The sequence below is a fragment of the Haemaphysalis longicornis genome, unplaced genomic scaffold (assembly GCF_048455015.1).
Source record: "Haemaphysalis longicornis isolate Haplotype H1 unplaced genomic scaffold, Haemaphysalis longicornis Haplotype H1 scaffold_4, whole genome shotgun sequence".
NCBI lineage: Eukaryota > Metazoa > Arthropoda > Arachnida > Ixodida > Ixodidae > Haemaphysalis > Haemaphysalis longicornis.
In genome coordinates, this window is record NW_027526361.1 from 104,657,477 (window position 1) to 104,683,356 (window position 25,880).

General features: G+C 45.4%; 2 protein-coding genes across 4 annotated transcripts in view; one reads left to right on the top strand and one right to left on the bottom strand.

Annotated features, from left to right (window-relative positions):
- LOC144179909 (uncharacterized) overlaps positions 1-25,880 on the top strand; it is a 107,266-nt gene that overhangs the window by 43,226 nt on the left and 38,160 nt on the right. The window lies entirely within an intron of this gene.
- Positions 8-15,375, bottom strand: LOC144179221 (uncharacterized). 3 transcript variants are annotated; one of them, XM_077707501.1, is made up of 12 exons: positions 14,504-14,697; positions 12,682-12,750; positions 12,215-12,332; positions 11,764-12,070; positions 10,459-10,825; positions 9,075-9,248; positions 8,862-8,964; positions 6,961-7,044; positions 6,396-6,638; positions 2,894-3,065; positions 1,448-1,596; positions 8-713 (listed from the first exon to the last, which is right to left on the bottom strand). In XM_077707501.1, the coding sequence occupies exons 1-12, from the start codon at positions 14,570-14,572 to the stop codon at positions 514-516; spliced, it is 2,055 nt and encodes a 684-aa protein (XP_077563627.1). In that variant the 5' UTR covers positions 14,573-14,697; the 3' UTR covers positions 8-513. The 3 variants fall into 3 exon arrangements, 2 of the variants coding, with proteins under 2 accessions (XP_077563627.1, XP_077563628.1); XR_013324185.1 differs by having other exon boundaries at positions 572-713; positions 1,448-1,547; positions 14,504-15,375; XM_077707502.1 differs by lacking the exon at positions 6,961-7,044.

Below are 25,880 nucleotides of genomic sequence, written 5' to 3' on the forward strand. Positions count from 1 at the left end.
GCTCGGACACCAAGGTAAGATCTTTCTTTTTCAGTATAAGCAGCTCCTGTGCATACAAAAGGGCACCCATTGTGCTGGTGTAGTTTTTTCAGTTGGCTTAAATTACGTTTTTCAGTTGGCTTAAATTTCGGCTGTTTAACAGGCACGGTAGCTCAGTAAAAGGGAGGTCTTGAGAACTGCTATTTTCTGGTTGAGACGTAAAAAATATAAGAAAAATTTAGGCTTATATACAGCTCTGCTGTAAAAAGGTCCACATTGTACACAGCAGCAGAACCTTGCTGAAAGCTTGCCGAGCTCAAGGGTGCGGGTTTGATTCCTGGCCGCGGCGGCCGCTTTCCAGATAGAGGCGAAAAGTGAAAGCGCCCGTGTGTTCTAGATTTCGGCGCACATTGAAGATCCCCAGGTGGTCAAACTTTTTCCGGTGCCCTCCACTACGGCACTCCTAATCGCATGTGTAGTGTAGGTGCGTTAAACCCACCAATGAAACGATCAAATCAATCAACATGATGAAAGCTAGTGCTCCACCAAGGCCTCCACAATGGGTTCTTGTGGTGCATATCGACTAGTATACTCAGTGATGAGTGCTTCCTTTGCTGGCCGGTCGTATGCATCGGTCATGTGCCGCTTCCTAGACGTGCTGCTCGCAACACTTTCCCTGAGCGTGGTGGCCTCGCAACGCATGGCCACGTCGTTCACGAGCCTGCAGACATAACCTTGCAAAAGAAAAAATAAGACAGCACTTCAGTGTTGCAGCTCTCAGCACAAATTAACATCAAGTGTGTTATTAAAAATGCATCTTGAATGGCAGCGTAATAGTAAAGGTAGTACAAAATGGTATTGCTTCCTTGTAATTGTTATCGGCTCTCCTAAGTGTTGTTTTCACCAGGCTTCAGATAATTTTTCGGTACAACTGACGTGGTTAAGAAAGGCAGGGTTTCTGGAGTGTGTTCTTTGCAGACAAACCAGTCGCTGTATAAATATAAGATTGTTGGAACACAAAAACTCACTCAAACACGAGACGTATTCACACATCACCAGGCATCCTTCTGAACACGGGTGCATTCCGCTTTTTCATGATACCAACATCCTTTCGGTGCATGGCAATCAGATCACTAGGAAGTCATTGAGGCATGTCATATTAGGAAAAGGGGGAATGTGCATATTAGCGAGCCGTCGATAACACTGCAGGAACAAGAATTTTGGTTTTGGATCAGTTTGTTATAATCTAGTTGTGCGTCATGATGTAAGAGGATGTGGGTTCGGTCGTAGTAGTTATGTTTGTTTTGTGTTTTCCATAAAATTTGTTGTGAGTGCAGCGTGATACTGTCGCAAGAGGTCTTTTCCTTGCATTTGTCTGTTGTGCTGCCTTTTAACGTGGGTAAGCAGTACCAAGTTGCCCACATGTTGGTCCTTTTACAGTTGTTATGAAAAAGCTGGGCTCACGTACCAAATGTCGGCTTGGTTTTCAATGGAGAAACAAAGAAGTGCCCTGGCCGGGGTCGCGACATCTTCACCTTGTATTTCTTTTTCCCTTTCTTGGTCTTGGCCTGCGGCCGCAAGGCATTTTCATTATAGTGCAGCACAGCCAATTGTGTCCTGAAAATAGCAGAAACGGTGCAAAAAAAGTGTACTTGTAAAAATTCTCTTACTGGAGGTTGTTTGCAGTGCTTAATTTCAATCACTGTTCTGAGACTAATGAAACTCAAACACCTTCAATCTAGATGCATTGCTGTTGCAAACAATATTAGGAATAATGCAGAAAAAACTAAACAGATTAAAGTTTTGGGTCGTTAATGCAGTACTAATCGAAAAACAGTGCATGAAACAAGTCAAAGTATGAATGATAAAGAAAGGGAAAATTTGTTAGTCTCATTTCTGAAACCCCCTTTTTTATTCTCAGCCGTATTTGAAAAAAATTAGTGGCATCACAGCCTTGTTCTCGATTCCCGAAACCATTTGGCAACCCAGAAAGTGTTACAAAATTAAGTCTTACAAACAGGTATCAAATGTTTGAAGCTCGGTAGTGAGTTCTATGTTATAACTAACTCCAGAACCCTCAACTGACAATTCATTCGAGTTCCAGAGCAATGAAAAAAAAAAGACTTTAAACTCGCAGTATCTGGATGAGAATGTGCCTTTTTTTTCAGCCTAGCCTTGAAAGATGAAAATTTAATCATTACGATAAGTTTCTTCCACGAATGTATCCACTCTTACAAATTATATACTGTGTACACTATTACTTTTCAGTGCAAAAATGTGTAGCTGGAAACACTCCATAAGATTAAACAGCATGCAATATAGATAACGGACATTACTATTTTGACAAAAGGCCCCAAAATCTTGCCTTAGAATTGTGGGCAAATGCATAGACTCTGCATTTGCAAACTCTGTTGTTCTGATGTCTGTGACTTCATAAATAACAAAGGTGACACCTTGAAGCCTTTCTATGACTTTTGAAAACGGCCTCGTATTATATAATCAGTGTGCCGTGTGCTTTCATCACAAGACATTCAAGTTGAATCGTTTTGACTGACTGATTCCAGGCACCCACTAACAATCCTTGTGTTGAATAGCTTGATAGAACAGTTCAAATTCAGTTTCTCCAGCATGTAGTGACTTATGCTGATGCTGATGAACGTGATAACTTTTGACACGTAATAAAGGTCAATTGGTTCCATTGTATTAAGAGTAGATTGATGCATGGTGAAGCACAATTCTCATTATCAGAAGAAGGAATTTTCACCCGAAATAACAGGCTTTTAAACACGTGTATCCCCATGAAGGTGCGACAGGACTGGGTAATCAGCTTGAATTATCAAAAATTTTAAATTAACCATTTGTGAACTGGCAAGCTTTTCTACTCTATAAGGGCAAGTTGATATTTTTGAATTACCTTGCTGCCATTCCCTCTTCCGAAAATGCTATTGCCTTGGGTGCAAAACGAATTATCAGGCTATTGAATGATTCCAGTGCGTAAGTCTGTACAGTTGGAGACAATTGCTGCAGGTCACTGAGGAGGCGGGGGTTCTGCAAAATCGCTCGCAGCTTCAGAAAAGCAGGCGAATCTGTTGGAAGAAAATTGTTCACACATTTCTTATTGCCTCCATCACTAATTAGGTAATCAGAACTATTAATGCCATGCAAAAACTTCAGAACAATGTTGCTGCATAGTCACATACAGGGTTCTCCCCAGAAATTTATGAGATGTGGGCATTTTAAGAACGGGGAGGGGGGAGGGTGGCAAGAAGTTAAGGAATTTCAAATTTTCATCACCAATACGGAACAACTGGCTCGGGCATCTTCGGACTGCCATGTGGTGAAAAGTGAAAGCTGCTAAACAAAATAAGAAAGTGATAAGTGGAAGCATCTACTCCAAGGTTTGCTTGCAGCTGGAAATCTGAGACTTCAAAGTTCATGCTCCTTCTCACATAACCAGATGGCAAAAAGTGCGGCCCGCTGCTGCCAGCATTATGACACACGCGAGAGAAGTTGCCATACTGCTAGCTCTCATGTTAATCGGACATTCATGATTCTGTTTGAATTCAGTAATTTAAGACAAGCAGCACAACAAGAGTTCATTTGATGTGAATCTCATGAATCTGCTCTGCAGTGCAGACCTAATACAATGACAACAATTATTGCAGACCAGGCACCACACGAGTCCACTGTATGTCAAGATGACTTCGAAGGTGAGCACAGACTTGACATTTTTCTGGAAGGGATATGAGCTGCCAACTATGCACTGCCATTGTGGGCAAGGTAGACATGAGCTTTATGCGGTTTTAACTAGCAGCCTCCTCAATGTCACATTTGTAGTGGCACGCAATTATTCGAAAATTTTAAACGCTGAAGCAAATAATGCAATATGTGATTCTGCTTCGAAGTGAGCAGCACTATTACAAAGTTTCAAATAGTATTTAAAATAAGGTTCAAAACACGAGGGAACAGTTGTTTCAATAATTTCTACGTTTGCCACCTGGCTGGTTTTTGATCAGCAAGCCTTCGTTTGCATGCATACACTGCTGTTGTCAGTGACCGACTATAAACTTAAAATAAGTACCTCAGCTGGTATAACCCAACCAACTATAAAATTAAAATAAGTACCAGAGCTGTTACAACCTAACTGAATGTTTACCAACTAACATTAACCATGCCAGGCATACAGCTGTCTTCTGTGGTAACTACTTTATATATCGTCTTAATTTACTACTGCACATCCATGACGGTTTGTGCCGTGAACTGCACCGCCCGACACCAGGACAAAAAAATTAAAGGCATAAGGCAGTAGTTTGGAATGTTTTGCCTAAATCTTGCCCTAGATTACACTAACCTCCCAATTCATTGTCAAAGTTTAATTTTTCCTTTCCTGTTCGAAGCTGCAGGTCTTCTTTTTAGCAAAAGGTGGCAACAAAAGATGGGCTTTGCCATCATTTGTTACATTTGTTTGCCTGATTTTGTATTTATTTCTAATTTGCACTTTGGAGCTAAACGGCAACTGAAGTGTCACCCCCACATGTACTTTTTTTTAACAAGATGGCATCCTAATGAACCCGGATAGATAAAATGTTGACTCGTTGCAAAAAAGACCAAATGGCCCGGAAAACCATGTGCAAAATGCATCCTTTGCAACAAGTTCAATGAGTTAGGGACAGGATGTATCGCACTTCGATGCCGAATGATCGACCGCTGCAAACATCATGCGACAAGCTTTCCCACACTACAGTGGTGACGTGCAGGTAAATGACTAACAGAAAGTGTTACTGGGGAACGCATTGTTATTTCTCAGCATTATGCCAACTACACCCTGGTGCGCGGAAAAACAGCTTTCTTTCCTGCATGCCCTGGTGCTTCTCTTCTCACATCCTGATAAGGTGGTCACACCCAAGCCGCCCTGGTCAACACTTTCTAGATAAGGAAGCCCAGCTCTAGTCCCCAAGCTCCCAGTTGTTTGAGCAAATGAAGTGCAAAGTTTATCTTTTCTTTCTAAAACTGTAAAGTCCCTTCTGTTCTTTTATTGCCACATTAGAAAAGTGCTGAACTTCTCTCGCTTCGCACTTGCAGACGCCAAGATAAAGCTTTCGTGACAAAAAGGCGTCATTCGCAAAGCTGACCAGACCATGTTTGTTTATCATGCACTTAGACAAATTTTAGCCTCAGCTCTTTGTATATGTTTAATTAGGCATGAAATGCCCTTCATGAAATCCATATTTCAGATACTTGTGCGTGCATGTGCGGTCAAATTTTATAATTTTCAGTGCAAATGATTTCTCAAAATAAAATTACGCATTGTTACTGTGAAGCGAACACACGGGCAAGTGCAAAGTGGAGATTATACTACCTGGCCGTGAAGGCAGGCTGACGGAGCTTTAAAGGTCAGGCTAATTTGTCATGGCATGTGCTGCTGAAGTTTCCTTCCTAAAACTGACATGAATGTTCATGATACTTATAAAGAAATGTTTAATTTTGCCTGGTCAGAATATGAACCCTATGATTACGCTAACACTGAAACACTTGTTGAGGTCACCACATAAGATGAAATTTATCCCCATATAAAGTACACTGCCGTCAATAAAGGTAAAACCAGTGGGATAGCTTCTGTATGTTTGTGTTATGTCATTAACAATGTTGCAAACCCTTTAAAATGAGCCTCTAAATTTTGTACAGGCTACTATTACTGAAGCATGTTTGACAAATTGTAAATTTTCAGTTTTTTTATTGGCTTCCTAAATATTCATTTTGTTTAAAAAAATTTTTGATTCACAACTATTCAAACCGAACAATAACAGCACGAGTGGCACCTGCACTGCATTATTCTTTTCTCGTTTTTTTCATTATTATTATTTTCAGTTTTCGAGCCGTGCAAAGTATCAGTTTTTAGTTTCCACTGAAGTGTAATAGTTGTTGCATGGATTTTATGATGAGTGCATGTTACTACGCTTTTTCACGGCCATGAGAAAGTTGATCAGGGTTTTACCATTTTCCCTTCCAATTTGCTCCTATGTATACGCATATCCCTTAGGTGGCCCCTGTGCTCAAAGAAAGCTCCTAGCTTTTGATTCAGCCTTAGGCCTGTCTTTTACTACATGGCCTGATGGCCTCCTTGCCATTTCCATCACCCTAGAATAACCAACTAAAGAAAGCTAAAGAAAGAAACTGGAAGCTTTGAATGAAGTCCTTTAAGTATGTCCTTGTTGATCTTGATGTCGTAGTAAATATGAACTCTACAAATCTACTACACCTGCTACTCATCCGTAGAGGCCAAATTTATCGGCCATACATATTTATATGGTGTGGTTGCAAAATAGTTGCCGCCACCGTGGCCATCTTTAGCGAACTTGAAGTCGGGGAAAAGCCTGCATTGCCAAAGCAAAGATTATTGCAGTGCAGCGATTCACCTGGTCTCATCCATTGTCTATCTTCAAGGGGCTCATGTAGGCATTCGGAGAATGGCCCCTGATGCCCCACATGCTTGTTGCACACGTGGTTGAGTAGGCTGCCCCAGATGCTCAGGATGAGCTCTCCATCCCCATCGCCCATAGCTGCCGTCCAGTACAAGTGATTCTTGATGGCCTCAATCCAAAGCTGTATGGAGCTACAGCCTTTTGATTTGGCTGCAAGCTTGAGCTTCTTCTTGAGGCCTGAGACAAACAGTACACAGTCTTAATTAACTGAAATCGAGGGTTGGACGGAAGCCCATCTGGTCAAGAAAACACAGGACAACAATAAAAACTGGCACCGACCAAGAATGTTTAAAATCCAAAAAAGACGTTTTGACTCCTGTACGGGGGCCTTGTTCACAATAAAAACTGGCACCGACCAAGAATGTTTAAAATTGAACAAGGCACCCGTACGGGAGCCAAAACGTCTTTTTTGGATTTTAAACATTCTTGGTCGGTGCCAGTTTTTATTGTTGTCCTGTGTTAATTAATTGATGACTTAGTAGCAGGATCTCCCCCTCACCTTTAGCAATATGCCACACATCAAAAAAGTGTCTCATGTTTGGCTTTTTCTGCCTGCACAATGTTCTTATAGCAGGGTGGCGATCTGAAATGCATAATAAAAAATGAGAATTATGCCGATATCTAAATGAATTTAGATATATGAAACATGCAAAAATACTTGAGGCATTTTTGCATGTATTTTTGAGGTATTTTGCATGTATTTTTAACAAAACTGCACCTCTCATAAACAATACACTCGATTTTTATTTCAATTCCCAAATGAAGTATTTACTTTTGTAGAGCGCTCAACTTAGTTTACTTGAAAGTAGAATGTTTCCAACAGCACCTGTCTCTGGTGAAAGTAGAAAAAAGCGGTGGATAGATAACTTTTTTGTGTTTTAGTGCACCATTTAGCTGTGGAAGGTGGCTTATAGTTTAAGATCCCTATTATCATTCGATTCTTGATGTGCAGCAAGGCGAAAAATACTGAGCTGATATTCACGAAGCTGTTTGCACGTAATGTGTAGTAAAAATAGTGATTGATCTCCACCCGCGTGCGGTTTATTCTGTAAAAATAGAGCGATGTGATAGCCGAGGCGCCGGCTAACCAAAAATGCTTTTCGAAGTCGTGCAAGCAACTTAGCTTTGTAAATCAGGGACGGCTTTTTTACTCGCAATGCCAAGGATTGCTACAACAGCAGTTGTTCTGACGGAAAAATAACTGTCATATGGTCTACTTCATCTCGATTGATAGCAACGCGATGTCGGAATCGCGCCTAACTCCATTATCTTGGGCAAACATTAGTGAAGTTCTGTGGAAATAACAGTGCAAAACGAGACGCTTAAAACGGCTCTGAGCGGCAGCCGGTCCTAGCGCGGCCGCTTCCGTTCCATCACGTACTATCGGCGTCAAATGAAACTCGAACACAAAAATGTGAACCAGAACGTGCAAAATTGAAAAATACTGTTCGTGGAGTTCATATAATGACTTGCTATTGATATGTTGGGAAATCCACTTTTCCCAACTTTGTTTTTGTAACTAAGCCACGCGTCATTTTAGCTTGCATGCAAAGAAATCGCGCTATTTGTGTGTTCAGGTTCATATTTTCGTGTTCGCGTTTCATTTGACGCCGATAGTACGTCACGTCTGGCCGCTGGTTATGGCCGCCTTTTGTATCCAGTTTCGATTCCGCTAACGCAAATGTCGTGAGCCGTTTGCGTCGCAAGTTAATGTTTGAAACGTAGTATTTTGCATTTCGCACTCTTTTTACGTTTTAACGTGTACTATTAGGAGACATTATTTTTATGTTGTCGGAAATTTGAGTGAAGTTGGCCTTTAAAGGACCCCTGCAACGCTTTTCTTTGAGGTACAGGCTGTACGTCTGTTCTCATTTTCAAATTTAGAAATGCAAGAAAATGCAAGGTTACTCTCTCGTGACTTGCTACCCAGCAAGTCGGGCAACTGGACTAACTGACCTCGCCTGCCCATTACACATCTTTCTAGAAACTCTGCGATTTTCAACTACCTGCTCATTGCTGTTCACATGGGTGTTACCTAGCTTCTGGTATTTCAGTAATGTGGGAGCTCAAAAATTCACTGATTCAAGAGACTGTCAAAGCCTATGAAATTTATAACATCACGTGTGGTTCAACGACATCAACAAATCCAAAATTACATTTAGACAACTCATCAGCATGTGCCAAATTTCCTACTTCTGTTATATACTGTGTAAGCTTATTCCACTTTACCCGTTACACTTTAACTGCTGGGGCATTTATGGTCTTTGTATTCCTTGACCTTTTATTAATAAATTTCCAGCTCTGAGTAATGCATCATCCTGTATGTGCTTTCACAAGAATTGTGATGTAAATGTTATTCTAAGAAATGTGCATTTTATAGGGAGGCATTAAGAATGTTACCTGTAGTTAGAGAACGTATGGCGACACCCTGCTCCTCCAGTTTTACCATGGACCTGACTAGCCCTTCTTTCTCCATCGCCACGCTGTTTGGCACACTTGCTGACTGGGAATGAAAAAAAAGCATTTATAGCATTAAAATGGTTCATGTGTACTTTCATAGGATGTATGTGCAAAGCGTGCAAGTAAAGTTTCTGTATGGTCATGTTCTCTTACCTCTTTAACCCTGATCTGCTCGCAGTGGATGATGCGGTTGAGCTGTGTGCAGAGGAGACTGTATGTGCAATACTTTGCACTGTAGCCCGGGGAATCGCAGCGGCCATCCCCTGCCAGGTCCACTGCCGTGCCAGCAACCCTCCGCACCAGCTGGTCCTGTTGCTCCTGATAAAGCTAATTGAAAGAATGCACCCATCTCTGTGAGAATTGGCACTTCAAAACAAGTGTGGGCATGTGAGAATGCCACTGGGAAGACAGATTTACTACTGCACTGTTTGCCAGTTTGTTAGCTGTGCTTTTTTAGGGCCTGTTTTGTAGAAAATGCAGCCTTGCAAGGACGTGTACTTTTCAAATGCCTTTCTAAGTAGCGGCTTTTAGTCTTCGTGATATTTTTCTTTCCAGCCTCATAGGATAAGGCTATATCATCACTTCATGGATACATGTTTCACCGGTTTTAGATGCATGGCATTTATAAAGCAAGCAACACTCATTTTATGTCACGTTTGCAACCAGTGCACATGTTCATTTGTTCGCATGCACACAGCTCAAAAGTGGGAATAGGATCAATCTGTAAAGGCAATATTTCTCAGATGGTAAGGTGGCAAGTTGTCACAATCATTGCAGAGCAGAGGGTCTTGCTCGAGATGAAAGAGAAAATCTTGAAGCAGGTTGAATGTTAAAATAGGCGAACACAACCTGTCGGAACTTAGTGCTACATGCAACCTAGACTGATGCATGAATAAAGCCGGGTCCCCTTCAGGGATTGCGAAAGCAGTGGGTGAGCACTATCGGAAAGCTGACAAGGAAAAAGCCAGCTTTGTTAGCAGAACAAGGGGTATGCATGGCGAGTGAACTATAGCAAACTCAAGCCAGTTTTGTATTTTTCCTATTACTCAATTTTTCCTCATCAATATATTGGTGTTTCTCCTGTTTTTGTCTCTAGGTGTTTCTTCTTGCTTTCATTTCTTTACAAGTTGTTTCTTGGTGCATAATATTCAGCCTCAACTGTTTTTCTGCTGTAAACATATGGGGCGAAATTTGTATGTGCATGGAACAATAAAAAAGCCTCTGAAAATGAACTAGATGTTGTAACATGCTTCAATTACTTGTTGCGAGCCCTGTTAAATGTAGTGCTGATGAAGGAAAATGGGGCCCTGATGCTTCCAAATCCATCTTAGGGATGATTGAAAATCTGCACTTGTGTTTTGGGCACAGGTGTACATACTTAGCTCTCCTCTGGCAGTTTCCTGTTGATGGTAGCCAAGCCTTAATGTGCTGAGAGCACAGACATGACAGCCAGCTGTGCAGGCAAATGCATTTGTGCACAGGGTGGGCAGTAATCTGCTCTAACTGAACGCAACTGCAGCATGCCGTAATTTTTTACCTTTTTCACAGCAGGTAGCAAGTAGCCCCTTTGATAGTTGAAGTATGTCCTCTCCGTGATGGTTTGTATTTTGATAGATTGGAGAGCTCTCAAAGAGGCAGCCACAGGACAGCCGGAGAAAAGGATGGCCGCTGCCAGGAGCACATTGCCAGCTGCTTTGTCGCCCAGCAAGGGCTGGCTCTGCCATGTGGTGCCAGGGCATGTCGGGTCAGGGCATTTACTGTTTACCCGGACCATGGAGCCCAGCACCTTGAAGTCGTTCTGGCAGGGCTTGTGACAGATGCGGCACACAGCAAGCAGTTCCCTTAAGTTGCTTTCGAATACCAGGAACTTCCGCTGATCTTGCGGTGTTTGCTCTGCCTGGTCACTGCAAGATGTAATGAACCGGTTATGAGCCAAAGAATTCCATATGCCGGCAACCTTTGGACTATCTTAGCTTGCCTTTGTTTTGGTTAATCAATGCCTTAATTTTTTTCTCATTAGTGCCTCAATACATGTAGCGTCTAAAACACTGCGGCTTCGTGAAAAACCATTTTGTTCTTGCCCGGATCTTGGTACACATCGAAAATTTCAGAGAGAATATGCCCTTACTGTCCCCAAAGAGCATGCAGCAGGTATTCCTTGTTGGCAATCATTTTGATTTCCAATTACACCCCACATATTTTTTGCTATTTCTTCAACTTGCAACTACATAAATGATTTCTTTCTTTGTTAAGTAAAAAATACCTTTTTGAAGGGACCATGCAGGCAACACATATCCTTGTTTTATATTTAAAAGTATCAGCCTTTCGTCACTCACTCAACCTCATTCTTGACCCAAAGGACTGTTTTTACGTCAAATGTTGGAAATATCGACCAACTTTCAAATCTTTTATTACACAATGTTGGCATTGATGTCATTGGTGCGGCACCAAAAGCAGAATATTCAGTGTTTCAACTGTACGCTGGAATTCAAGCGCTGTCATCGAATGAACCAGAGGCCGCACTATATTTACACAGCCGTGTTTTTTGGCTTTACCTTTGTTGGCGGCTCCCGCTAATCTGTACAAACTAGGTCCTACGCCATGCAGAAGGCAGTTCAAGTTAAAGAAAGTGCCTGGCGAGTGGCTACTCTTTCCCCCTGATTCCTTTATGACCTGCTTGATTGAAGTTTGCATTAAAATTGACAGTTATTCTAGTGCGGCAATTTTCTGCATGAAGCAAGCTATTGTTTCGTCTTCATGGTTCCTCTGAAAGCAAGCACTAGTGCGGTTTCTGCTTAAAGCTAATGTGCACAGTACAAGGAGGGAAGGGTTAATGACATACCTGGCAAAGCTCAGTTCAGCAGTTAGGTGAAATGTGGCATCGCTTTCTGCTCCTGGCTCCTGCTCGTCGACCTCCATTGTTATGTCATCCGTTAGAGAACGCTCCACTTCTGGCAGCTGATCCTCACCCAGTTCCATTGCGTCTGCGGGCAGAGGGGTTGACTGACGTTCAGGCTGGAAGTCTGGGGGTACTGGTAAGGGAGAAGCATCCGCTGTTTGTGCTTCTTTTCTTGCCAGAAAAGATGGACACTCGTCGGTCTGCGTCCCCACTGCAACCCGAACCTTGGCCTCCAGGTTCACCTGCGTGGCTGTTGGTTAAATTAAATTACTGCACCGAAAACACAGCTAACTGCTTGGTTTCGCTGTTGTGGCATTTTTCAACCATCTATTAAATTGTTTCTCTGCATTCAAGCACTCCATGCAAGAGGTGTGGCCAATGGGGTCCTGCTTACCATTGTTCTTTGTTGAACCTTGCTGCTCAGTCTGTGTGGAAGCTTCCCATTGAAACACAGCAGTTTGTGTAGCTGTTGTATGCAGTGGTGGGTGGCAGGCACATTGGCAAGCTGGTGGCTGCAAAGCAGTTCATTTATTGTAATCAGTTATTTAATGAGCTCAGTTAGTAATATGGTCCCAGTTTGGGAGCATTGTGCCCAGAATGAAAGGGCGTGTCCTATTATCAAGACTTGTGATAGCTTGTGCAGCTCAATCGACTAAACTTTGAAGGAACAGCGATTCTGTGGTGATGGCTTTAATACCCATCCATATACAGTGAAGCTGTATATGGATGGGGTTGCATGCATTTTTCTGGTTCACCAATAAAACCACACTCGACACCTCTTTGAGGATCTTCCTCCACTGAGAGGAACGGATCCCCCTAGTTGGTATTCGGCACTTTTGATGTTTTTCTCGAATAACTCACAGTAGGCATCGGTTCAGGTGAAGTGATACCAGGAGTTGCCGAGGTCGATGGCCTCTGCATGGTGGGTGGCTGTAACAAGGATGTTTAGTGCACCATTAGGTTCTAGTTTCTGTTCAGTGTTTATTCTAGAGCAATATTGTTTGTTCCTCTGACTATGTTGACCACTCATCATCTTGTCCATTGAAGCCGTGGCTATGTAGATCATTTAAGGGGCCTAAAAAATTCATACATAATTTAAGGGTTCCAGCTTCCGGGCCACTATGTACAGTCATGGACAAATGAAACGTGAACACAAAAACATGAACCAGAACACAGAGATAGCGTGATTTCTTTCAATACAAGTGAATTGTTGCGTGGCTTTATTACAGTAACAAAGATTGAAAATTTGTCTTTCCAAATATACCACTAGCAAGCGTTTATTTTTTATCCACTATCCATATTTGATTTTGCGTGTTCCGTTTCACATTTTCATGTTCCCATTTCATTTGTCCATGGCTATACAAGGACTTGGTGTACAATGACCGAATAATCAAGTGAAGCTTGCATACCTCTGCAAATTAAAAGAGCTATTCAAAGGGGTATTCCCTATGCAGCATATGCCAGTGCTATGCATGTTTTCTCTATGCAATGAAGGGGTGGTGCAAGCCTGGGGTTGCCAAGGACAAGGAAACAAGTATTTTTTTTTTTGCCTTGAGGCGACGACTAAGGTGACTGACTCATTGAAGCTCCGTCATGAGGAGTAGAAAACAGCAGATGCACATTCATAAAAATACATCCGGAAAATGTTTTCCCAGCAATCACACTCGACTTGGGTGTGTTAACTGCATGGCAAGAAATTTCAAACGTAATCCTCATACACAAAAGAGGCACCCCCTCATTAAAATTTTTTTTTGGTAATGGTGTCGAACACCGTAATTTGTGCTTTCAGAATTGGTCACTAGTTCCTCTGGTTAGTAGGCTTTCTCCCGGGCAATTTCAGTCTTTGCTTGATAATGTTTGTCTCGTGCGTTCTCATTTCAATCTTAATAATACGTCTTTTTTTAGATAAAAAGCTCCCTTACTCCACATGCAAACCCAGAAAATGCCTCGTCCCTTATCAACCTTCTCGCTGCTCAGCCAAAATATAGTCAGTGCATCGATGGTCCAGGGGTATAGAGGGAAAAAGCGTACACCACGAGAAAAGAGACGGGGGGAAGAAATACCTATTTCCAGAATGCTACGAAGAGCGATTTCACTGCTTCTAGGTTGGCGACAGTGCTGAGAAGCGTTAGAAAAGAGAGACGGGGGGAAGAAATACCTATTTCCAGAATGCTACGAAGAGCGATTTCACTGCTTCTAGGTTGGCGACAGTGCTGAGAAGCGTTCTGATGAAATTGTGCACTTGTTCATCATACATACTCAGCGAAAAAGTGGAGCTATGACTTGACAAGGTTCTCTCAACCATGGTATTTTTTTTCTTACATTTATCGTGCTTACAGCAAGTTTAGAGTAGTTGGTATTTTTCACAGCAAGCACTATAATGGGAAATTTTCGCTAACAACCGTTTTCACGAAGACATTTTTTTAATTCGCCCACTTACCTAAAAAATGTGAACACGGCAGTGTGCCTGAGGGCGTGCTGTATATAAATAACTTAAAATAAAAAAAAAACTATCAAGAAACTAAAAAATACAAGTCGTTTCAATTTTCTCAAGCCCCTGTTCGGAGATTAACACGGCTTAGCTCATGCCCGCAAGTATTTCACTGTTCGTACCCAGAAGGGCATTTTCATAGGTGACATTCATGCATAGCAAAAAAGTTTCTCGCTACAAAGGAGTGCTTACCGGCACGGGAGGAAGGTGCAGCGTCGGCATCGCCGTTGGTCTCAAAAGCACTCTGCTGGCGAATCCCATGGATTTCACCAACTCCGGGCTTCCTTGGTAAGCTTCGGCAGCAAAGTGCCGCCCACAAACGTAGACGCTCTTTCGTTTGTCCGTCACTGATAGCCCGATACGCAGTAGCCATGCTTGCCGCCGTTCGCTGTCGTTCGGTAAACTATATAGCACTTGAGTATCTGACCCTTCGCTGGCTTTTCAGCCAAGGACTGCACAGCGACGTTTCGGTGGGCTCATGGAAAATGCGCTTCCCTCGCATTGAGTACGTGGCCAGCGTCAGCGCACAACTGATGCTTCCTCTCTGAAGGTGTGCGGAGCAAGTAGATCTCGGAGGCTCGTACGTCGCTCTTCGCGTATCACGGCGTTGCAGCGGTTGCTATCGGCGGCACGTGACTTTTTATCGGCGGCGAACTCGCAGCCGCACGGGGAGGATTGTGCGATGGTTCCCTTTGATGCACCCCGCACTGTTTATCGAAAAAGCGCTGTCTCAGATGTAGCCCCGCTGCAGTGCCGGCTGTTATTTTGCAGCGGTGGTAATTACTACCGGCGGAATGTCTCAAAGACATTTTAAACCGGCACAGAACCCGTGCACAACACGCGCCAGATCGGATCGCTTTATCAGAAGCGATGAACGGGGATCGAGGCAGAGAAAACCAGCGCCGCACTCGAACAGCGTGCACCTGTGTTCTGACAAGCTGCACCCATATCTTGTGAACCGTGGTAATAGCTAAATATACCCAACAACTGCTGCTTCCTCTCTGAATTCTTAAGGTGCGCGGAGCAAAGAGATCTCGGAGGATATCGTATACGTCGCTCTTCGCTCATCGCGGCGTTGCTGCCGTCTCGGGTATCAGCCGTCAGATTTGTGGCCTGGGCTTGCCCTTTCGCGGTGTACGTTCCGGCGGTTGCTATCGGCGGCACGCGCCTTTTTATCGGCGGCGAACTCGCAGCCGCACGGGGAGTGCGCTCGTTTTTGATGTACCGCGCAATCCAAAAAGCTGTGTCTCAGATGTGGCCCCGCTGGTGCCGGCTCTTATTTTGCGGCGGTGGTAAATACTACCGGCGGCATGTCTAAAACCGATGAACGGGCATCGAGGCACAGGGCAAACCAGCGTCGCATTCGAGCAGCGTGCACCTGTGTTCTGACAAGCTGCACCCATATATTGTGAATGGTGGCAATAGCTAAATATAGACGAACACGTTAACGTCTTAGCGTGATGCAGAAAGCAAGGTGCAGCCGCAACCCGCCGACGCTGAGCAGACGATCTCTTCGCCGGAAGTGCGTGTAAAAGCCGCCCAATAGCAGGATCTCTACCTCATGACGAACATCTGGGAATCGATGATGTAGACATGTGAAGATGGCGGCGTCCAAAAACACGAAGGAAAGGGTGAAAAAAAAGCGACAAACTTTGAAACAAAAGTGTGAGCTTTCCGCTGCACGTAAAACAGTAATACTTGGCACAGCTGACGTTGACGACCCAATCTAACGATTGCGCTAGTTCGTTTAGTGTGCTCAAAATGCCTTTCAGGGCCCCTTTAATGACCGCTACCGCATAAGCTTCACGGCTCCTGTATCTCGCAGCGTCGACGTAGACGGTAAACTACTATCACTAGTATTCATTTCTTCTTAAATGCAGTAACGGCTACGCAAACTTATTGGATGCTTCTAAGGTTGGGAATGGGATACATTGACATGAGCGCTTTTTGCAACGCTCTGCGCCCATGGCTCCACGCGATCTTACTAGGAATAAAACTATTAGGAATATTAGTATTCATTTCTACCACTGTAAATTATCTTCACTGGTTTCAATGACTACGGTTTCCGCGCCAGCCTTAGCGCTGGGATACCTCGATACGTGTGCTTTGAAGAGAAAGGCACTTGCGTACGATATGGATTACCGTGTAGCCGTAGAAGCGTTGCGGTAGTTTACACTTTCTGAAACCGCGAGCTTTGTGACTTCGGTTTTGGTGAGCGACACTGTGACAGCATGGGAGCCTGAAAGCCGAAGTGGAACTCCCACGTTTGTGGTGGTCATTTTTTCAAGAGCCAAGGTTATTCAACCACCCAACAGCCCAAGCCACAAACCATCCCTCGTCCGCTTCCCGTTTTACCACCTGCGTGGAATAAAGGCTGGCACCGATAGTTAAAAAAAGTGGCAGTGTTAACGTCAGCCGGTGTTTTTTAATGCTTAAGTATTCTTTACAGAGTACCTTCAAAAATCGTGTAATGCCTTGTGAAGACACCAAAAACGCGCGATTAGTTGCCTCAAATATGGGTGCATCAATCCGAGTCCTCCAGCACAGACACCATTTCGACACGCTGGAAAAAGTTTAGATTTCGAGAGGGGTGCATGGAAGTTCAAAATTAAACAGCAAAATCATCTAACCCCTCGTCTGATGATTACGATGATTGAACGCAAAGCTTTCTTCGTGCGAATGAATGGGAAATGGTCAAACAAAGACGCTGCGATCAAAAGACCAAACTGCGTGCTGGTCAAATTCGAAGCTCAACTAGTCAAAGTTTAACTCCAGAAGGCAATCAAGTAAACCCATACGAGAAAGCTTTGCGATAAACCATCATCGTCGTTAGACGGAGGAGTGCATGATTTTTCAAGCGCAGGTGGCAGCTTGTAACCGCAGCATTCAGTTGTGAAGCTGAGTACAGGTTTTGGGCACCCTCCTGTCTTGCGTCCTTCAGCCACGCAGGAATTGGTTATTGAAAAACCATTTACCAATTAGCCAGCAACCATTGCAATTCTTATAAATCAAGCCTTCTCCACTGCAAGCAATAACGTTCTACTATCATGCGGTATTTATTCTATCAGCGATTCCCGATGACTGTAGTAAGAGCATTTCTGTGAAATTAAACACGTTTCAGCCGTAGGTAATGAAGTTACGGAAGCGTCGTCTGTTTCTGCTTTGAGGTAAATCTTAGAAGGCACCCCCAACTTTGTCTTTCGCTTGTGCACGACGTCGACGCCGTTTTGTCATTAACTGCCAAAGGCCAGCGCCGCAGCATTCCTGGATCGGTTGTACACACCGGCTTTGTGGGAGCATTTAGCTGCAATATACTCATCGATACGCGAAACTGCATGCAGGCATGAAAAAATTACATGAAGGAACGGACTTTCACTTCCAGCTTGGCGCATTGAGCGTCGTCTGCTATTTGTAAATACTGAGTTTGGGCGTAAATCACACACATGGCATGCCTCGTAAAGGTCACATCCACGCTCAAGATTTACCTATCTGAAAAAAGTCATTGTGGTTATGTACGCTTTGCAAGCCGCACCGCAGCAGAACGAAAGAAAGCCATGCACAATTACCCTGCGCTGACCGCCACCGGCATTCCACTGACGAGCGGTTCGCCACGGGCGGCGCTGTTCGCTGAAGCGACGGTGGTGCCATACAACGGCCGCCCGGTCCCTATACCCGAGAGTCAAACGGCTTACTCACTCGGTTGTGACTGTGGGGAGAGGAATCACGTCACCATGCTCGACACAGAACACGTGGCAGGGTTCGCGTTGCACAGGCGGGCGCCGAGTTTAAGTGTGCGCGTTCCGTTGGTTCCGTTCGTTCGTTCTGCTTCTTGCTTCTTCTTCGCCGTTATAGCAGCAAAGATGGAGTAAAGGTCGTTGCGGTAGCGAAGAAGAAGCAAATAGGCTGCAACCGTGGACTTAAACCGTCGTGATGGTCGTGAAAGTTGTGTACGGCTTCGCTATACCTGTCAAGTCTTGCGCGGTAGTGTGAGCTTCTGTAATCTTTTGGTTTTAAGCCGCGCCTTAGATAAATGTGCGTAAAATCGTCCTTGGCGGGTATTCCATTGCCGATTGGCCAACAGCTCGCTCCGGGTCGTGCCATTTTAGTGCGTTTGTCTGCGGATTTTTGAGCCGTGCTGCAAAAAATAAATCATGGATTGTCTATGACAACTGCGTGCTAAATATAAAGCTGCCTAGAATTAAAGCCAGTGTTCGAGCGTCCTGCGCAATCCTACTATACCTCGTTTCACTGCACATTCACTTTTGCTATGATCGGCTCAGCTCGCAGGCTTTGCCGATTTAGGAAATAGGGGGGGGGGGGGGGGGGGGGATAGTAAGCCCGAGGCGTTGTGTGTACCGTACCGTGTATTTTCTTACCTGTAAAGAGGACCGAATCTGGCTATGAATTTGTTCAGTTAACATGGGAGTGCCAGAAATTGTTCAGGTTTGTATTAGCTTGTAGCCGCGTACGTAGTGTGGATGCTTTGCTCACACACGCGATGGCACGAGTTGTAACTCGCACAAGTTGCACGAAAAACAGCCAAGGGAGAACGTCACGGACAAGCAGTCCGTCCGTGCCGTTCCTTTTTCGTCGTTTTCTGTTCTTCTCATTTTTGCGCGTTGTATACGTGGTTGCGCAGGGGAGCCAGCGACACGCCTCACCACACAGACGTTGTTTCGGTACTGGTCGAAATCGTCCAGTATATGCCTTCCTAATGGCGACCTTCGATACTTTTTCGCCTCCTCCTTCAGCGGCGGCTGTTCGGCTCGACACAAGCTGCGGGGTGCGCGCGTATCTCGCCCTTTTAGCGTGCCGATATATGTAAATAGCCGCGCCACTTATCGCCGCCTGCGGAGCGTGTACCGCGTGTATCAGTGGCCGCAGAGGCGCCGTCTCGGGCGCGCCGCCACTTATGACCCACGTCTCTCGCCGAGGCAAAATTGCTGCCCGTCTGCCATTCGCAGAATAGATTTGGCGCGTGAGCTGGTCGCTTGCGTTCTCTGCGCGGGATTAATTGCGAATTGTCCGTGCCATCGTTACAACGTTGACTGAGGGAAGAACATAGGGGTTGCTTTGGCGGATAATAGCGAGAGAGCTATGGTTCGGTTTAGCAAAACAGAGGCAGCCTATTTTCGTATGACTGCAGTTAAGGCAGAAATAATCGGGAGAGACGGCTCGGCAGTCGAGTTGGACATGACAGTAATATTTGTTGTAGGGTTTAACGCGCCGACGCAACGCAGGCGATGAGCCGCGCCGTAGTGGAGGGCTCCGGATTAATTTTGACCACCTGGGGATCTTTAACGTGCGCCGAAATCTCGCACACAGGGCCGTTTTCGCTTTTCAGCTCCATCAGAAAAGCGGCCGCTGCAAATAAGTGTGCGTGTCCACCGCAAAAAGGTGAGGGGGAAAAACTTTGCAGTGCCGTAAACCTCGGCGGTGTAGCCCAAGCGATAGACAATAGTAAGCGTGACTGCCTTGAGGTAGCGCCTTGTGTGTGTCGACTCGCTTGTCCCGTTGTCCTGCGCTTCAATTCTCTGTCATGTTCTTCCAACAGGCCTAAACCAGCAGCCTCAGCCGGGAATCGAACCCGCGTCTTCGTGCTCAGCAGCAGCGCAACGCCTCAGTCACTGAGCCACCGCGGCGGGTTGGCAGTAATGCTGTTGACACGCGCGCGCACACGCACACCGCACCACATGTTTAAGTAAGGCCCCTCTTACAGCGTAGGTGTCACAGAACTCTCCTGCCTTTTGCGTGCGTAGGCCGAGAAAAGCCGCTCCCGCCCTCCTCACTTTGGCACACCCTGTCCCTTCGCCCACCTGTTCGACTTCGGTGCTTGATATTTTAAAATACGATGGTGTATATTGTTTCTAGAACAATCTTATCCCACCACTGCGTTTGCGATTGAAAGTGAAGTCGTCTTTAAAAAGCGCGGTCTTTGTAAGCTGGCTTCTCCACATTGAGTGTCGCGCAGTGAAGCCCACTCATAAAAAAAAAAGAAAAGCGAAGGCAGCGAAAGGAAACCACCGCGTTAAAGTGTTAAACAGTGCTGAACTGTAAATAATGCTACAGCACTGTTCAAAGCTGACTTGTTGATATAAAATTATAGGTAAGGGGAAAAAAAACTCACCCGGTAAGAATTTTTGAAAAGCTTCATGCAAGACGAACGAGAAACAAATATTTTCCCCTGACCCTGTTGTTGCTTTTATCGCCTGCTATACTTCGTCTGCATGTCTTGAAAGAGGCGGGTTTTGGCGTAATCCGTTGGACTTACCCTTTTCTTACTGTCCTTGCCATTTTTGGCGATGAAATATGAGCAGGAAACGGAAGCGTCTCGCCGAACAGGCATGCAAATGTTCCTTTCGAGGCGAAGCAGCTCAGTTCAGAACTTCGCAGTGCTAGTGAGTTACGCGCTCGAAGCCATGTGGCACGAATCCACAAGAAGCCATGTCGCAAGACAGGCCAGGTAAGAAACACTTCCCAGGGGCCCTATTGTCGGCTACGTGAATTTTCCGTGAGTTTATGATGTTGTTTCATGTTGCACGTAAAGGTCAGACAAAATCCCGTGTAAACCGACGCTTAGCTTACAAAAAATTACCAAGCTATCTGCCGAATAATTGTAATTGAACCATGTTAGGTTTAGTGGTCAACCCGCAGCAGTATATAGCTCTATGCCTAGGACGTTGGGCTGGTGATTCCAAGGACGCCAACATGATATTGCGCTTACAAGATATAAAAACACTTGATCGCTATTCTGAAAAATAAACACAGAAGTTAACGCTAGCGAAATAGACATGTTTCAGTGGGATTGGCGTTAAATAGCCCAGGGCAATCGAGTAACGTTTATCGAAATGCAAGCGAAAGGCGTGTGTTGAACTGAATGTAACATTTAATTAGCCTTCTATAGCGTAGCAAACAAAACATTGAATGGCGGGCACTTAATCGTAAATTTTATGTGCGTTTCGTAAACAAAGGAGAAATAAAGGCCGTGAAGAAGGACGGCGAAAGAAACGCGTGTTTCTTCGGGACACTGTGTTGGCGTATGCATGTTGTATGCCTATTAATACGTTACGCTCTCTCTCTCTCTCTCTCTCTATATATATATATATATATATATATATATATATATATATATATATATATATATATATATATATATATATATATATATATATATATATATATATATATATATATATATATATATATATATATATATATATATATATATATACACACACCCTTTTTGGGTTATATTCTTCTCGCGTCCTGTGGAACCAGTGGCGTGAGAAAGGTCAGGCAATTTAGAGCCGTCTCCTCCGTGTTGACGAATGACTTGGTGTATTTTATCGGATGGATAGAGCGGCTGATGGATTTATGGCGGTTCCGTGCGAGCCGCAGTTGCGTACTGCGTTCGCCAGGGGTACGTCGCTGCGTGCAAGCGGTATTGCAAAAAAAAAAAAGAAGAAGAAAAGAAAAGATTCGAACGTCTTTTGTACCCATTCGCCACAAAAAGCGATAGGCATGGTCGTGCGGTGAACGACGCTGGGGTCGAATAAACGAAGCCTTTCTTTCTTTATTTTGCTCGCTAACTGCTTACTTTGCATTCACAGGCGTACAGCGTGTCTTGCACAAGAAGCGGCAGATAGACGGGTGAAAGACCGCGGCTGGGCAGCGCGCGCTATCAGTTATCCAGAAGGACGTCGTAGAAGGGACGTTTTAAGGACGCGCGCGCGTTTTGGTGACCTTGTTCACCGCCAGAAGTCGGGACGATGTAAACAGAGGAGGTTGTAGTAAACACGTTTGGGTTTTGCTATGCTTTATAGAGTTTCTTAGTAAGTATACTAAAGAGGAAACTGCGCCTGATAATCCATGTCGGCATGATGGCCTAATGGGAAGACCACAGCTGCTGGCTTGGCATGTCTATCGGATTCTTAAGCGTCTTCTTTGGTTTGCTTTCTTCACTGTATGCTGTGTTCTGTCTACGAGGTAGCCGCTCCGGTCGAAATGACCGAAACTCGCCTCGCTTGGAAACGCGAAATTAGTTCACGCTCAGACAGCTGTGCTTCATTACAAGCAAGTGGGAGAATTAGTGCCGGCGAGCGACCGTCAGTACATATTTGCATAAGTTCATCGATTGAATGTAGGGTTTAACGCGCCGACGCAACGCAGGCGATGAGGCGCGCCGTAGTGGAGTGCTCCAGATGAATTTTGACCACCTGGGGATCTTCAACGTGCCCCGAAATCTCGAACACACGCGCGTTTTCGCTTTTCGCCTCTATCATTTACATACGTTCAAGCCCACAATGTAGACACGTTAGTTTGTGGTAAGGAGGGTGCGCTTCCCGGTTCCTTTTTTGCAGTAGCAGTACATCGATGTTAATAGCGCCCGGACATCTTCACTGAGCGGGTCATTTGCCGCTGGTAAAGTTGTAGCAGACGGTCTGTTGCTAAAACACGAACGAGAACACCGCGAAGGCGAGGCGCTGGTTTCATAGGTACGCGCATAGAACCTTTCTGAGCTTTTCAAACAATTTATTATTTGAAACGTTCGCAAAATAAGAGTCTTTGACGAGTTTCTCCCAAAAGTTTACATTATTGTTAACTACCAGCTTGTCTGCAGAATAGTAGCCATAACCGTTCAGGCGGACTCTCAGTAAAAAGAACACGCTTCATTTTTTATTTCTGTAGCTTGAAAACAGCATGTTTTATTTTATTATACAATTACACGCACTTCTGCGCGTTTTTGTGGCATTGTATGTGAATTTACGGCCACTAAAACGTTTCAATCGAAGCCAGTGGTGCAACTAAGGCGAATGCAAGGTATGATGGCGGCCCACAACGACAGAGACGGCCTTGGTGCGAGCGCATAGACGCTGGCGAGAGATTCCTCTGAGAAACTCAATGCTATACATAGTCTGCACGTGACGTCAACACCCCCTTTCTGGAATACTTCTGTACACAACGCTTCTCTAGATAACAGCGGCAGATAAGTTCACAACGTTCCACGGTGCAAGCAGTGCTCCAAGACGGTCGCTACAGTGACGTCAGTGCAAGCTATGTATTGGGGTAGGCGTGGTGTGGGTGAACTAGTCCAGCACTGCAAATGTAGTCATCTTTTACCACGCAAATATGATTATTTACAACTTGGTGTTACGGTGATGACATTGCATGACGGCTGAGCGACGAACTAAAGCTCGACTTGTTTGTCGTAAATATATAGGCACCCGGCATTTGACGTATCACTCCCGGCAGTGACTGGTATACGGGTCGTTTCACGCAGATTAAAACGCCTTTCTTGAACACCACTTACTTGTTCTGGCGCGGAAGTTCCCGAACAGTATACCGATACGGTGTAACGGGCGAAGCTCTCCCTGTATACGCGCAGATGCGGAATAAGCTCCTTGTTCGTGTCGATTTCAAAAGCGCTCGCTTCCCACCAACGCGGCTTATATATCGCTCGCGAGTAATGGGAAGAGGGAACCGATGACATCTCGCGGCAAATATTCGGGGGACATTTTTGTAGTCCGCGCGTTTCGTGCAGGAAATTCGCCTTCGCACGGTGTTCACGGTGTTTGAAAAAATACGAAGAGTAACACGCAGATTAGAACGTTTTTTTTCCTCCCCGTCGTACCATATTTCATGGAAAACATCGCCTTACTACGGCAGGCATGGGCGAAGAGCGTATGCGATATTTAGAAGGGGGGAAATAGGGATTTAAATTTCCTGGGCGTCTGTTATATTACGCAACCGACTTTCCGGGGGAAATGAAAATAACCCAGACTTTTTTCTCTGAAACTTGCCCAAAACGAGTCGCAACACCGTTTGACAGTGTTAGTATTTATGAAGACAGCGGGAGGATGGAGGTTGCGCTAATAAAAAGAGGCAGTAAAGTGAGCTGAAGTTTATTGATTTGTTGTGATGTTTCAACCCGCCGAAGCTACCTGTGGGCTGTGAGGCGTGCCGTAGTGGAGGGATCTGGATTAATTTCGACCACCCGATGATCTTTAACGTTATTGCGCCGAAATCTCGACATACGGGCGTTTTTGCTTTTCGCCTCCATCTGAAAAGCAGCCACCGCGGCTGGGACCCAACCCGCGTCCTTGGGCTCAGCAGCACCATAACCGCGACGGCGAAGTGAGTTTGACGAATTACTTGAGTTTAAAATATGACTGCTTAGCGGAATTGGCCTCAGTTATTTTTTATGGGCGGAAGTAGAGACACTACGCGCCATCCGCTGCTGCCGCACCAACTTCCGCAGTGACGTCTGGGTGGTTTGAAATGTGCTTTCATGCTACCTCAGCCTTCAAAATGCTTGTTTCCGCCTATTTTATGGTTAATGTGGACTTTCAGGGGCTGGGGCTGTCGGCGTCTCCTGCCGTCGTGTCGTGTAGACATTGTACTAAAACACCGGGACGTTGGTTTTTAACGCCTCGCGCTAGGACGTTTTTTCTCCGTGGACAAAAACGCGTACAAAAAGAACACACCGTGACACTCGTTTTTCAACGTCTCGCGCTAGAACGTTTCGTGCTTCAAAGACGCAAGACTTTTACAGCAAAGCTATATGCCCCTGCCCCTTAACGGTTTCATCTCTGTGGGCAAGAACGCCAAGGCGCCGAGAATACACTTATGCACTGCATGCTTTGCTCCTCCTCAGGTTTCACGTTAGCAGAGATGGCCAGGCTTTTTTTTAGGAGGGGGGGGGGGGTTCAGGCTTGCACACCTTATATCGTCGTGTATCCCTTCTGGAGTCTCTCCACAGTGTCATTATTTTTTTTGCCCACGCATATGTTGTACTGGTTAAACATGCTTCGAATCCGCTAGATTTAGCCCCGCTAACTCACCGCAGTGTCGTCATAGGCGACTTCAGCGAACCGGCGGGGGGGACGGTGCCAAGGGGGGGGGGGGGGGTACTTTCGAACGCGACTTTCTGGCCTGCCGCAACTTCCTGCTAGGTCGCATAACACCCACGGCCTGCGAAGTGTGCGCCAGCTCCCGGAAATGCACATCATTTGGACCCCCGGACACGAGTCCTTCGAGGGGAGCGAGGCGGCACACACCGGGCCGTTTCTCAAGAAGGCGAAGTCACGCAGCCCCTTCGCTCTCCCAAGCCCGCTACTCTGAGTTCATACGCGGACATCCTCGCCCATTACCGCCACGACCGACTACGCTTCCCGCCACCACATCCCCATTTATCCAGAGCAAAGGCGACTGCCTTTCGCCGACTTCAGACAAACTCCTATCCTCACCCCACTGTCCTCCATGATGTACCCCACCCTCTACTACTCCACGTGTAATTTCTGCCCCCAACCCGGCACCCTGTACCACATGGTATGGGAGTGTCAGAAAACCCCATCCCTTACCCCAAATCCTCACCCAACGTACGAGCAGTGGGCGGGCGAGCTAGCCAGCTTCGACCTCTCAGTCCAGCGTAGCCTGGTGGAGAGGGCTAGGGCAGCCAGCGCGGACCAGGGCTTCCCGGACTAGAGGAGGCCCCCCGCCGGGCGGGCGTCCAACCATCAGCGCCTGAAGCTCGTCTACATAAAGTTTATCCGCTCCACTCCACTCCACT

Excerpts from the sequence above, each read along its gene's own strand:
- LOC144179221 (XM_077707501.1), bottom strand. The coding sequence starts at position 14,572 with ATGGGATTCGCCAGCAGAGTGCTTTTGAGACCAACGGCGATGCCGACG. Across the intron at positions 7,045-8,861 it reads CATACGTTCTCTAACTACAG|ATCGCCACCCTGCTATAAGA; the intron begins GTAACATTCTTA and ends TATGCATTTCAG. Across the intron at positions 1,597-2,893 it reads GAAGAGGGAATGGCAGCAAG|GACACAATTGGCTGTGCTGC; the intron begins GTAATTCAAAAA and ends TGCTATTTTCAG.